General features: G+C 32.4%; 1 protein-coding gene across 1 annotated transcript; it reads left to right on the top strand.

Annotated features, from left to right (window-relative positions):
* Window positions 1-688: 688 nt before the first annotated feature.
* On the top strand, window positions 689-15,415 carry LOC113518525 (uncharacterized). Its single transcript, XM_026903500.3, has 8 exons — window positions 689-1,051; window positions 3,784-3,897; window positions 5,027-5,213; window positions 5,693-5,878; window positions 8,577-8,893; window positions 12,200-12,310; window positions 13,186-13,375; window positions 14,338-15,415. The coding sequence occupies exons 1-8, from the start codon at window positions 736-738 to the stop codon at window positions 14,558-14,560; spliced, it is 1,644 nt and encodes a 547-aa protein (XP_026759301.2). The 5' UTR covers window positions 689-735; the 3' UTR covers window positions 14,561-15,415.
* Window positions 15,416-15,446: the final 31 nt, after the last annotated feature.

Genomic DNA, 15,446 nt, shown 5'->3' with positions numbered 1-15,446 from the left:
CAGCTTGTTTGCCATTCTAAGTTCCATAAAGAAAACTTAACATTGATAAAAACATCAAAAAATTATGAAATACACAGTACTATATGAAATATTATTATGGCAATAGGGAATAATGACTACACGTAGTATTTGATATGTACCAAAAAACATTGTATTAAAAAAGTACATCAACACTGACTGATATAACGATACGATCATAGACGAAGCCGCGGAGTCCAACTAGCAACATACAAATGAAATATAGTAAAATAGAGAATATTTTAGCCTCATGACGCCCGCCACGCCTCTGTATGCTTTCAGACTCAGACTCCGCGCCTCTGTGTGCAAAGACTCCACGCTTTTCATTATAAGTATATTTTATCTGGAATGACATATCCCATTTCCTCTTGATAAGTCAAAATAAACTACTCATAACGGTATTTCAGTATGCCTAATATATTTTTGATAAGTAAAATACGTTACTGGCTTTAGTTACAAGATATTACTCGTAAATACGTAAATTTACTTTGTAAGACAGTTGTATATTTTCATCATAATAAAAAATATTTATTTTAAAGTAATCTAACTGAATTTTGTTTTGAATCATAAATGACGGAGACATTATATCATAGCTTTATTATCACTTATCGCAAACCATATTGACGTCACGTTATCGCAGGTAACAAATCAAATAGATATAATACGAATACTTAGTACGTGATTTGAATTAGTGTAGACTTGACAATTTGCACAAGTATGGGAATAAAACAATATTTCAGCAATGAATTCTCAAAACAAATGTGGTTTCTGGAGCACGACGATGGGTCAGATTTCTACGTAAGTTCACTGCAGAGCAATCGGTCGTGCGTCCCCCTACTGTGTGCAAGGCTCATAATATTTATAGGTTGTTTAGGAATATTACTATCATCAATAATACTCGATGGACTGTCAAGCGTCACCTTTGGCGTCCGTTGGCCTGTTTACTTGACACACTGGGGGCTGATCTTCATAACTGTCACTTCTGGACTTTCATTATTTGTATCTATAGTAGCCTACAAGCAAGGATCTATTGGTGAGTAATATTTCCAGTTATTATATATCAAGTTCTAAATATCAATATTCTTTTACAATTATTTAATCAAGTTTTAAATCACAGCATCATTCTAATCTTACTTTTCCGCTAATATAAAAAATGGGGGGAAAGGGATTGTTAGTAATGGGGTCTAATGAACCCATTGCTAGCAATACACCTTATCAGGTCGACCTCCAAGTGGTTCCCCCTGGAAACCATCGTAAACAATTCTTGTTGAATTCGTCACGATGAACTAACTGAGCTGCTTCATCTTCACCTGTCATCCCTCACTAGTGCCCCGCCAGTGTATACCGATAGCACGGGTGGGGTTACCATTCCATCATCATCCATTAAAAAAAATATAAAAAATGTGAGAGTTTGGGTTTTGTATAATTGGATATTTAATGAGTACTCAATCACGCTTAAACAGCTGTATGTACTCGTACATACAAGTACATAAATGAAATATGCAGAAGCATAAAGGTTACATTAAGCTCTAGTTATATTATATTTTGAATAAATATATGATTATTATATATTTGCATAATACAATATAGGAAATAAGCAATACAATAAATGTAATGATACAATTTTCTAAGTACAGTAAGACAGTCTTATTGCTGAAAGCATTTTTTTCAAGACAATCTTAGAGTAACATTATAAGTATTTTGATTCAAACTAGTTTATTATCCAGATAATAATTACTAGGTATTTATTCCAGAGTAAGTAATTTTACTCCTTCAAAAACTGATGCATTTTTATTGAGCTAATATAAAAATACATACTCTCTAGAACCCACTTCTAATACTCCCCATTTCTTTCTTATCAATTTCATAATACTGTGGGTATTATGAAATTAGTATTTATTCGATCAACATATATATTAAACTGAATTTGTATCTCTGTAGATAAGTTAATACTCTATTACCGTTGTATTTGAAACTGATTAACTTATGCCTACTATAGGCACAATAATTATTAGTCAAATATTACAGATCTAATGAGAAACAAAGTAAATAAAACATTTGCCACGTTAGATTTTTTAAAGAATAATAATGAAGCTGTAACCCCGCCTGTGTGATGGAGGGAGAAGGAACTGTTAGTAATGCGAACTACTAGCCCCATTGCTAGCAATATACCATCTCAGGTCGAACCTCCTGGAAATCATTTTTGAATTCCAGGTGTATTCACCACGGCTAACTAACCTGCCTATTCATTCTCACTTATCATCCATCACTGATGTCCCGCCAGCGTACACAATTAGCGCAGGCAATGCTCCCATTCCATTATCATCTATTAAAAAATCTATCAGTATATGCTAACGGAGAACCAGTGATAATTGGTAAAGAAGAAATCATGGCAATTAACCTATCGTAACAAATACACTAAGAATTGACTACGATGGATGGTTTTCAAGGGGGACAGCGCGGAAGTCGACCTAACAGGGTATAGTAATACAATAATAAGACCGCTAATCTCGTTACTAATGACCCGACTCCCCCCTGCCACATTAGTTACCAATACCCACCTAATAAACATTTTCAAACATATTTGCGAGTACACAGTACTCGTGTTATCTTTGAACTTAGTATTCGGTACAGGAAGCATAAGAATCTGATAGGCAGTATATTTTTGTATACATGCATGTAAACAAGATTAGTAATGACTTTTATATAATAGTGGAGTTTTTAATAGTAGAGTAAATAAATAGATTTTTTTTTAATGGGTGATAATGCAATGCTAACCCCGCCTGCAATATCGGTATACGCTGGCGAGATACCAGAAGGTGTGATAGGTGAGGATGAAAAGGCAGGTCAGTTAGCTCATTGTGAGGAATTCCATTAGAATAAATTACGATAGTTTCTAGGGGGAACCGCGTGGAGATCGACCTGATAGAGTTTATTGATAATAATGGGGAAATTAGACCCATTGATGATTGGGGATTTAGATTACTAACAATCCCTTCCCCCCCCCCCCCCCCAATAAATAGGTTTGTTTTCTGATCATAAAATGCTCTGTTTATATTTTTGTTTTATTTATGTTTATTACGGCATATAAAAAGTTATAATATGCAATATCTAGTGACAAGGGGTGAAAGGGATTGTTAGTAATGCGGACTATCAGTCCCATTGCTAGCAACACACCCTATCAGATCGACTTCCACGTAGTCCCCCTGGAATCCATCATGCTGAATTCCAGGTATATTCATCACGATGGTCTAACTGATCTGACCTTTCATGTCACCTATCATCCCTCACTAGTGCCCTGTAAGTGTATACCGTTAGCGTAGGCGGAGTTACCATTTCATTATCATCCATTGAAAAAAAATATCTAGTGACAAGATATTTGATTCAAGAACAGCAAATCAACTGTATTTATTAATGTTGAAATACTTATACCAGAGGGAGACTTTGTACAAAAATTGTTTGCTTGGGCACCTTTGTACCATTCATGTTTCTACCGTGAAGCAGTTGTGTTTGCATGACTGTATTTCGGTTTGAAGAGTGGGATATGGCAGTAAATTTACAGGGTACAGAGGAATAACACCTGAGTCCTCAGGAACGGCATCGCATGAGGGCTACATCGTGAGCAATACGCATACTCTGTTACGGTTGGATGGTTCATGTCCATGGGCGACGATTAACACTTTCCACTAGGTAGGCCGTCAGCTTGTTTGCCATTCTAAGTTGTATAAAAAAAAATTACTAATACATATTTATATAATGTTCCAGACACGACCCTCGGTCTGCCATGGTACATAAAGGTGTACTGGGTATTATACAACGCAACGGTCCCGATAGCATTATTCATTACAGTTTTCTATTGGATTTTGCTGGCTTCTGGAAGTAAATATAAAAATGCACAATATTTCTTAAAACATTAAAACATCCTCGTAAATACATATGTAACCACTGAAAAGCAATTTCAAACTCCAGCATGATTTAGACGGAGTGATGGCCTCAAAGGCGTTGCTGATATTCAATGGATGCAGGTAGCCAGGATCGCTCCTTCAGCAGTAGATAAACGACTGAAATGATAATGAAATAATAAGTAACTTCACGTTTTTATTATAAAAAAAAATGTATGTTTAGATAGTGGACAGTTAAAGGCTGAAATGCTGACTACATCCATCAAACAAGCAATAAACTAGAATCAAGGTTCCAAAATGTTTGCCAAAGATCTGTCAATTTAACGACAACTGCATACTTTCACAAGTATAACACTAAAGTTATAATATTTGCTTTCAATAAATACTTCAACACTAATTATTTTAGTTATTTAACATCTATAAATGAGAACCAACGAATGCAGTTACAAATTTAAAACAGCTGCAACTAATAATGCCTATTTGGTATGGATACTGATAAAATAAGATTTACTGAACAAGTTAGTGCATCCTTTAACCTGAGATTATTGATAAAATTACATTAAAATCGAGTGTTAAAAGTTCCCTTTAGCCACTTGGCTGAAATTTTGAGATGAGTTTTGATACTCGGCGCTCCATCCAGATCTATATAATGTATACGTATCCAATACCGCAAAATTAATTCTACTTAAAAGTATTTTTTAGCAAAATTCTAATTATAGTTGGTTTCAATACAACTTAATGGAAAGATACCCATATTTTTTTAACATTATCAATGAAAAATCCCCTAAATGAAAATAGTAACAATTATGGGCGGTTATATATCGATATCGCCCATTGAGTTCCTCTGGACATTGACAAGATCATCACTTATTTTGATATCGCCCACACAAGTTGGATGTCTATATTGTTTTGAATCGGATTCTTTATTCCGATATTGTATAACCGAGTAACAAATCAATACACTTAATTAACTCATCGGTTATTTATTTGTACTGCCATTTAGACATTAGCAGACTGTCTTATGGTCAATTATTTTTATGTTATATTGAAACAAACTATAGCTTACTTTTTTACGTTTAATATCAGAATCATATTACCTTTTTCAGTTGATGACTATGCAATGGACCCAGTTCTGGACTTGTTCATCCACGCCATAAACTCTGTGTTGATGCTCATACTGCTGCTGCTGTCCCACCATCCGTCACATATTCTGCATTTCTTCCACCCCATATCATTCACTTTCGTCTACTTAGTGTTTACTATCATATATTATCATGCTGGTGGAACTAATCCGTAAGTGTTAATCTTTAAATAATCAATAGATATAAATCAAACGCTTACGTAAATAGTTTTTAAATTATGCCTTATAACTACGTAGTAAAATCAAAATTGTCTTCGATCATTCTTTATTTACCAAAGGATCAAAACTCTAATCAATTTTAACTATAGAAGTGTTTTGTTTTCTTTTAGCGCTTCTTAATTTAAAAGATAGTGAGAAAACATTTTATTGGTTAAAATACATCTGTATGGGATTTCAATTTTTATAAATAGGATTATTAATTAGTAGCACTTGAGTATGTCATTATAAAGGGAGGCCTATATTCAGCAGTGGACGGATAATAGCTGAGATGATGATGTCACCAATGAAGGAAACCGCACTTTATCATCTCCAAACAATATACGTATTTCAATTATTGTCCTCTTCCCATTTCTTTATTTTCTGAAAATATAAAACTAAATCTTAAATAATAATAATAATTTATATATTCCAGATGGGGAGGCCATTATATCTACCCGCAATTGGACTGGTCTAAACCTGGATCAACAGTTGGGGTGGTATTCGGTTCGGCGTTCACACTGATAATCCTGCATCTTATTGTAGTGCTGCTGTCTGTCTGTAGAGATTGGTTCTCTAAGAGATTTATAAGAAACAATCGGAAGCTCTTCATACATGAATAAAGAAATTTAGTAAAAAAAGTCTGGTAGTGAAGGGCTAATATTTAATTCCTTCGATGTGTGCTCTCTTTTTTGATAATACATTGTGGTTGTTGATACAAGATTGTCTGTATATACTGTAAACTCATAAAATAAATACATAACTACTTATTTAAAAAAAAACAACTTGTATAATAAAAAAAAAACTAAATTAAAACCCAAAATACATTGGTTACTCGACCCGCTTATCAAAATTTCTTAAATTTCCCTAAGGGGTCTTGTCCATCCATCCTAAATTCTCGACAAACATATCATATAGGGACATAAATAACTTTTTTAAAAGCATGAGTATTGTCTTTACAAGAAATAAAAGCCCATCACAGAATAACACTGTGAAAGATGGTACTCGAGCACAGTATTTCTTATTTTTTTTTTTAAATGGATGATAATGGAATGGTAACCCCGCCTGCGCTGACGGTATACGCTGGCGGGGCACCAGTGAGAGATGATAAGTGACAATGAAAAAGCAGGTCTGTTAGCCTATCATGATAAATTCACTTCGAATAGAACACGATAGTTTCTAGGATGGACCGCGAGGAGTTCGGTCTGACCCTGTATTACTAACAATGGGGCAACTAATCCCTATTTTAAAAGAATCCATTATACTCCCCAGTATTTCTTATTCGTTACTTATAAAGACTAATGTCATAATTCTTGAGTTTGAACTATCATTATTTATTCATTTTATTCATTAATATTATAATTCCTTTTATATTAAAACGCCTAGTATTTTACTAATTTCTGTAATAAAACACTATAATACCAAATTGCTCATAACTGAAACTTACTACTTACTGAATAGTAATTTACAAAAACATGTAAATATATCTAAGATATTTAATATATTTCTACGAAATAATCTTTTTTTATACCGACTTAAAACATATAAAATATATCAATCTTAATGTATAAAACTTCCGTGGAACCGCTGAACCAATTTTAATGAAATTTGGTAGTTGCGTATTTTTATAAAAACAATAGCGGCCTCTCCCTGCTAATAAAATTCCCATTTAAACTGACGTTTATAAAATTGTATTTTTTGCGTTCTGGAAATAAATTATGTATCTAATTTGTACTAACATGGAGATTTAATTTCTTCACGTAACAACTAGCACCTATAAAATCCATACTACATTCGAGGAGTCGCACATCCCGATTAGAAAAGATGGACATGGTACCTGGCGATAGGGGCAAAACAATCATTGCCGACTCATTAGTCGTAAATAAAGTCGTCATTTAAAATTTTAACTGTTCCACTCATTTCTGTCACGCATCGGTCTTCCTCATAGCTCGCGTTCCAAACCATAATTCAACATTATACCGCCGCATATCAATATAGATGCCACATGACATATATATGTATTACATAATATAAACAGTATGTGGATGGTATTATTCCTAAAAGAATAATCATAAAGTTATTGAATAGATAAAATCCGGTACAAAGACTTTATAGAAAATATTTAGTACTAGCTAACTACCTCGTTCCGAAATTTTAACTTCATCCATGCATCTTAATAAAATCTATGTATGTATAATTTTTTTAATATTCGAAAATGATATTTCATTCCCTCCTATAATTTTAAAGCATAATGAAGCACTATAGTGAAAGATATAAATATAAGGACGGAGTTAGTTCAGTTGGCGTATATTAATGAATTCGTAAGTGACCATTTTGATTTCCAAAGGGAACCATATAAAGAATCGGTACGTGACGTTACTCCCAACAATAGAAATGGCAACAAATTATTTTTATTAATTGTAACTGAAAGTATAGTAGGACATTTTTTTAAGGCTGGAGATATAATAGTGCCCCCGTCTATATAACGGTAAATAATGGCAGTGCACCAGTGGGTGGGTAATAAAATTATAAGGATAAATTTTGATCAACTGCCCAATCGTGACTAATCTAGGATAACTATCAACCAACCTCAAAATAATAAAATAGCTTCAAAAGTAAATACTTTTCATTAGAACACATGCGGGGCTGCGCGCGTAAATTTATAACGTTGCCATTATTTTAAAAATATAGTTGCCGTTTGTAATTTGTTTAAATTTTTTTAATAAGACTTCTCTTGAAGACTTCACCCCATATGACAAACTCACTAGGAATGTGTGATGGTTTTCGATGGGATCACGTGGAGGTGAAATGGTATATTGCAATAAATGGAAACTGGCGTCACCTTAACTAAAATTTCCTCTAACGCCACATGAGAGGGTAGCTCGAATTTTACAAATTGTATCGATCTTAAATAAAAAAAATCGCAAAAGAACAAGAAACAAAATGTAACTGGTAATTAACTCACTTTGATATTTAAGACATGTTAGTGTCTTTTCAAACTTCTTGTTTGTATATGAAAATGTATCTACGATTTAAAATACGAATACAATAAAAAATATAGGTAGCAATTTATTTATTTTATTTGATACAATAAATACCTATCACACCAAAATTATAGTATCTGAACGTAAATTATAAATTAAAATTATTATATAATTAGGAATAGAGTCTTGTACCTTCCTGCCTCACCCTGAAACAGTTCAAGATTATATTTGGCAACACAACTCAAGATAAACAAGGTGAGTCAATCCGATAACAGCCATCAATGTTCGTAATATTGGACGATAAAGATTTCAGGTGTATTTAAACTATAATTGAAGTAAAATGAGTGTTGTGAAAAGATATTTCAAAGATCAAATGCAATGGAGGAATTTAGGGCTAGAATATTCCGAGCCGGCGACCTTCTACCTCAGCGTTTGGCAAACGACCCGGTCATCGGTGCCGCTCTTGATATTCCGTGGAATACTTTTCCTAACCTCACTTGGGATTGTACTATCTTCAATAATCATATACTCACTTAACGGTATATGCGGATATTGGTTTATTTATTTAACGCATTGGGGACTAACAGCAAATCTACTAGCGACAGGATTTGCTACAGTGGTGTCCGCGCGGTGCTATTTCTATGGACCTATAAGTAAGTTTATTAAAATTATTGTTTTGTTCGCCTTCTTTAGACTTTTTCCTTTTTGTTCTACCTGAATGTTAAATTTAATTTTTATATTTAAATTATGTTAAAAAGCTAATTATACAAGCATGTATCATAGTCTCTAATCTATTAATGTTATGATAATAGGCATACCTACCTTTATTTTGACAGATAAAAAATATTTACATTGTAAAGTTTGCAGTTAATAAAGTAATACCTACATACTTCTATACCGAATTAGCTGTTTACATTATATTCCATTTTTGTGAAAATTTCGAACATCTTTTTTACGTACCTCATACCGCGAATAATAAATTATTTATTTATTTATTTATTTATTTATTATAAGTTACAACAACAGTTTGCAAACAGAAATGAACCATTAAAAAAACCAAAACAATACAAAAATTTATCAATACGCAGTTTGCCAACCTTACATTGTAAACATCATTTAACACTAAGTTATAAGTAAACGTTATACATTTTTATAGATATACATTATATTACTGATTACAATTATGAACTTATTCTATGCAAAAAAAAAAAAAAAAATCTAAACTTATTCCATCTCAAAACCATACAATGACCTCTTAAACCCAATAGTACTCTGATGAAAGATATCGATTTTTCCGCTAATTTTATTATACAATTGACACATTCGATGAATGGGATTATTATGTGAGACATTATTATTGGTGGATGGAATACTGAATAGCCGAGGATGTCTGAAAGAATGCTTACACGCAATCAAGTTCAGAGAAGCTGTTAATGATTCATTCAACAATCCATTTGCAATCCTAGAAAGCAAGCACAGATCACCAATTCTACGCCTCGTTTCCAAAGTTAAGAATCCAAAATACTTCATACGTTCCTCATAATCACGTAAATTTTGTTTTAAATGAAATTTCCTTGTAATGTAACGAAGGAAACCAGCTTGTACTGATTCGATTCTATTTATATCTACTTTATATATAGGAGACCAAACTGATGCACAATATTCTAAATTACTCTGAACGAGAGTTTTATATAATATAATAAAAGTGTTCGGCTTTTTAAATGGTTTAGTTGTACGAATTACAAATCCAAGCATTTTTTTAGCTTTATTTACAATAGAATCATAATGCAACTTAAATGACAATGTATTATCAAACCAAACTCCGAGGTCCCTTACTAATTTAGTATGTTTAAGTTTTATATCTTTAATGGTATAATAGTATGATATTGCGTGTTTATTTTTAGTAAATGTAATGTATTGACATTTGTCAATATTAAGAGTCATTAAGTTGTTTTTACACCAATCATCGACAATATCCAAATTATTCTGTAGCTTTTTACAGTCTTTCAAATCACAAATAGTTGAGAACAATTTAATGTCATCTGCGTAAGCCAGACACTGACAAGTAATGGTTTGAAGTAGATCATTAATAAAAAGCAAAAAGAGTAAGGGACCTAGATTCGATCCTTGTGGAACTCCGGATGTCGGTACAAATGGGACAGAATCATAACCATACAGTGCAACCAGTTGAGTTCGGTTCATTAAGTAGGATCTAAGCCAACGATGTAAATTGCCATGAATACCCAAATGTTGAGCCTTTACAAGAAGTATCTCATGATTAACGCGATCAAATGCCTTAGCAAAATCAATATAAATAGCATCCACCTGAGTCTTACTGTCAAAAGCCTTGCACAAATAATTAATATATGTTAACAGATTTGTATTTGTAGATTTTCCATTAGTAAAACCATGTTGTTTTTCACTTAATATGTGTTTTAGATGATTGTATAACTGATCATATACCAAAGATTCGAAGGCTTTACTAAACTGACTCAAATTACAAATGGGGCGGTAATTGCATATTTCAGTTTTATTACCCGACTTGTAAATAGGGGTTACCTTAGCTATTTTCCATAAGTCTGGGAAAATTCCTTCTTCCAGCGATTTATTAAATACAATAGTCAATGGTATAGATAATGCAGATGCACAGTAACGGACAAACACCGGAGGTATCCCATCGGGACCAGCACCCTTATTTATATTTATCTTTTTTATATGAGACAAGACTTCTTCTTTAGTAAATTTTAATGTAGTAAAATTATAATTTGATGGTGCAAATGTTGGAGTATAGTTAATGCATGTAGCATTGCTATATGTAGTATCAAAATATTCAGCGAAAAGATTCGCTACATCAGATCCTGTGCTTGCGGTTCGATCTCCATAAGTGACCATTTTAGGTACATCATTTGTTATTCTTTTACTTTTAGTATAAGACCAGAAGGCTTTAATATTTTTATTTAAATCAGTCTCTATTCTAGATATATATAATTTAAAACATTTATTTAGTGAATTTTTATTACGTGCTCTAAGCATTGAATAAGTATCGTAATCTCTAGGATTTGAATAAAGTTTAAACCTGCGATGGTATTTATTTTGCTCTTTTAGTGCCTTAATGAGTGATTTAGAATACCAAACCGGAAAACGTGAAACTTTCGGTGTCGCTATTGGAGTATGCCTATAAATAATATCCCAAATGTTATTATATAAGAACTGTACGAAATCATTACAATTCATTTGATTTTCATACAACTCCCAATCAACTTTGTTTAGATCTAAAATGCATTTTTCATAATCGGTCTTACGAAAATTAAGCTTAATTTGTGGAGATTCTTCCTTAAGAACAGACGGTATACCTACTGGGACAAATAATTCTAAAGGTGGATGATATGTGTCTATGACACTTAGAGGAACTGCTGTAATAATATTAGAATTCGATGCAAAGTTAGTCAATATAAGATCCAGTATATTATTCGAGCTATTAGTTACATCATTCAATTGCAGAAAATTAAATTTATACCTACCGACTTGCGAAATAATATGACTGTTAAAAATATCAAATTTAAACTAACACCATATTTTCTGTCCAACCTTAATAAAATAATGGAATAGTAATGTCAGTACTTACTATTTAAACAAAATGTAAAGTACCACACACAAGCCCAAGAAGTTTAAGTGGTACTAAAAATGCTTTATTTTTTGTATGTATTTGCATACTAGTTAAATAAATAATAATATATTCGAAATTCTAATCGTAGTAGTTTGGACTGTACGTTATTAGAACAATCAGTCAGTCAGGACAAGTCTTTAAAAATTCTATATATTCTATATTTATTAAATATTTAAGTTACTGAGCGTTACATATCACATCCTTTTTATATTTACATTTATTTAGCATACATTTCTTGTTTGGAGACTATACATTTTTTATTACTACTTACGGACTACCTTTATTTTTACAGGCACTAAATATCGCATTCCTTGGTATTTGAAGACCTACTGGGTAGTGTACAATGTGGCAACTCCTGTAGCGTTCCTCATCACAATTTTCTACTGGAGTGTCCTCTATGAAGGTGTGTTAATATTATAAATGTAAAAAATGTTTTTATGTTTGTTACGCTTAAACGGCTGAACGCATTCGAATTAAATTGGTATACGGGTAGATTATATGTGGACTTAACACTTAGAAATGCACTATATATAACCAGGCACGCTGTCACAGTCAGTTTTTTTATATATATTAAATTTTAATATAAGTGTAAGCAGTGTGACCATTTGTGTTAGATTCCTACAATTTTGGCATATTTCGCTCCTAAATTTTGTCTGTGGCAAATCATACTGAGGATTTACAAAAGTGTCAGATTATGGCAGGTTTAAGGATTCCAAGAAAATGAAGTGTGGCAAATTTTGGTAGATTCGTTGCCCAGTCTGTAGCAAATTCGCTATTAATGAGATAGTCACACTAATGATATGATTGAAATTGAAATCGAAATTATTATCATCCTTTTAAGGTCTGCCAATGTAACAGAATATTTGTTCATTTAAAAAAGAATGGATCGAAAATTGTCAAAAATATTTAGCCTAGCATTTTATTTCACTATGTATACTTTTTATTTTATTATGAGTTTATATTTAATACATAACGCCACCATTCTGTGCTGGGCTGGGACGGTAAAAACAGCTCTGCACACAGACAAAACCTTATTTTTATATATCGATGAGGAGTGAATGAAACGAAGCCTACATAATTGTGCTTACTAGAAAAAAATACCAATAACACATTTAACTAAGAAATTCTGTAGAAAATTAGAAAGGGTTTTTGAAAATTAATCCTCTAAAGTTATTTAAACAGAGTAGGTATATGTTTTAGTCCATAAGCAATGTACAGACACACTGTACTTCATTTTTTGACCCTATAAAAGATAATTACATTTTTCTGAATACGCAGCTGGCATAGAAGAAGAATTGAACCATGGCTTGGATGTCGCCGTCCACGGTCTGAATACTATAGTGATGTTTCTGCTACTGATCACGTGTTCGCAGCCCAGCTTCCTACTTCACTTGTACCAGCCTTTACTGTTCGCCCTGACATACTTTTTCTTCACTCTCATCTACTATTTAGCTAGAGGTGTCGACAAGTAAGTAGAACTAGTCGTAAATCAATTTAAATTTTATTTCATGACTTTGCCCACACAAATAAATTAAATAAATATCTTTTTTATTAATACAACACAGTACCTATAACGTAATCTAGACGCGATCTCTACTAAATAAAGAATTAGTCATAATTTTTTAGGTAATTTTAATTGTCTGTGTAATAAAATAGATGTAAACAAAACAAAAAACATACAGAAAAATTATCATACTATATTATATTCAAAAGTAATAAACAGGTTCTCGTTGAGTCACGAAATTACGAATATTTTAGGGTCTGTCATTGTTACTATCGTGTCAAAGCATTTTTTATTAACTTTTTTACTCATCTACGACTTTAAAAAGGAAGAATTATGTTTCTTAATGTTTTTTTTTTTTCATATTAGGCCTACATATGTCGAATAACATAACTAGGAATTTAAATACATATTATACCTATCAATTGTTTTAATAATGGAACGATTTCAATAATTGTTTATAGCTAACAATGGCATTGTCAGAACACGACGATTAAACACGAATTAGCTATAGACACAGATAATATATAGCTATAGATATCCCAAGCACATGTCTTCGTTTATAAACTTCCTTTTTTTTATGCAACTTAGAATAGCAAACAAGCTGACGGTCCACCTAAAAAAAGTGGTAACCGTCGTCTATAGACATGAGCAGTACAATGGACACAACAGAGTATACAGTTTCGCCCATGATACCTCGCATGCGTTGCCATTCCTGAAGACTCGGGTGTTATTCCTCTGTGCCCTAAAAATTCATTACCATATCCCACCCTTCAAACCAAATAATATTCCTGTACGATAATGTTAAATAATCTTACGATAATATAATAAATTAGAAGATCTCATAATTATTCTACACAAATGTTGCAATTTTCTTTTTAAGAAATATCAAAAAAGAGGTTTATTTGTGATTTTTTTTAATTTTACAGCAAAGGAAATCGATACATCTACCCAGTATTAAACTGGCAGAACCCTGGCATAACGATAGCTGTAGGTTCATTGACTGGTGTCCTGCTGGTCACGCTGTACTTCGTGATGGTAGGCATGGCAGCGGCGAGGGATGCCATCGCCACGCGCGTCATCCAATCTTCTGTCAAAGTGTACGCCCGAGAAGAAGTGCCTCTGTCACAACCAGTACAAACAGCAGTATAAATTTTCTACTAATTAATAAACATAAATTATAATTATTTAATTGTATTCAAAAATTTTCACAGGGTGGTTTTAATGTAAGATATAAATAAGCGTATAAGTAAATTGGTTATATAAAGCCTTGATTGATTTAAAACAGTAGCTCAAAAATGTGTATACTCAATGGTTTTGTATTTATTTATATTAATAATTATTATTATATTCATTAAAAATATATATTATATGTTATTATTAATAATTAGGAAATTCCCTTCATTTTAGAGGGATAGTTTTTAGTTATTTATTTTTTTTAAATGATATAATAGATTTGAGAGAATGCAGTAATGTCTACTATGTTGCACTGATCGGACACTAGTAAAAGAATGCCAACGGTTTCGATTTCATCCTATTTATTCGGGTTATTCGATATAGCATCATTGTTATGCACCCTTGACAGTATCTACAATGTGTAAGGCGCCAGCGCTGCGCCAAATCTATAACAATTTGCATGGCATATTTTCTTTTATCAGTTTATGCCTAATGAAATGACTAACAAATAATTGATGAACGACATTAAATACACTACCTTGTGTAAAAGAAATCTCTGAGGTTCAATTCGTGGACAAGGCCATGTAGGACTGAATCTATCCTGCTTGGGAACTAGATAATAGCGGCAGATGTTCGTTGCCTGATTTTCCAACAGCTCCAGATCCTCAAGGATTATATTAGTGAGATAAAGTGGCACTAACAATTTGTAAATAAGAGAGCATAAATACCTAATAAGTATTAGTATAAAGTGGCAATAAAACTGGCCCCATAGGACATAAGTGATAATATAATTTATTTCATTAGTTTACAATATAGTTTTTAATTTTTAAATTACTTTGTTTAATTTTTTTACCACGAAATA

Source organism: Galleria mellonella, unplaced genomic scaffold (assembly GCF_026898425.1).
Source record: "Galleria mellonella isolate WM207_F2 unplaced genomic scaffold, CSIRO_AGI_GalMel_v1 utg132, whole genome shotgun sequence".
NCBI lineage: Eukaryota > Metazoa > Arthropoda > Insecta > Lepidoptera > Pyralidae > Galleria > Galleria mellonella.
Note: the sequence above shows the minus strand (reverse complement) of the source record. Positions and strands in the feature narration are given on the sequence as shown.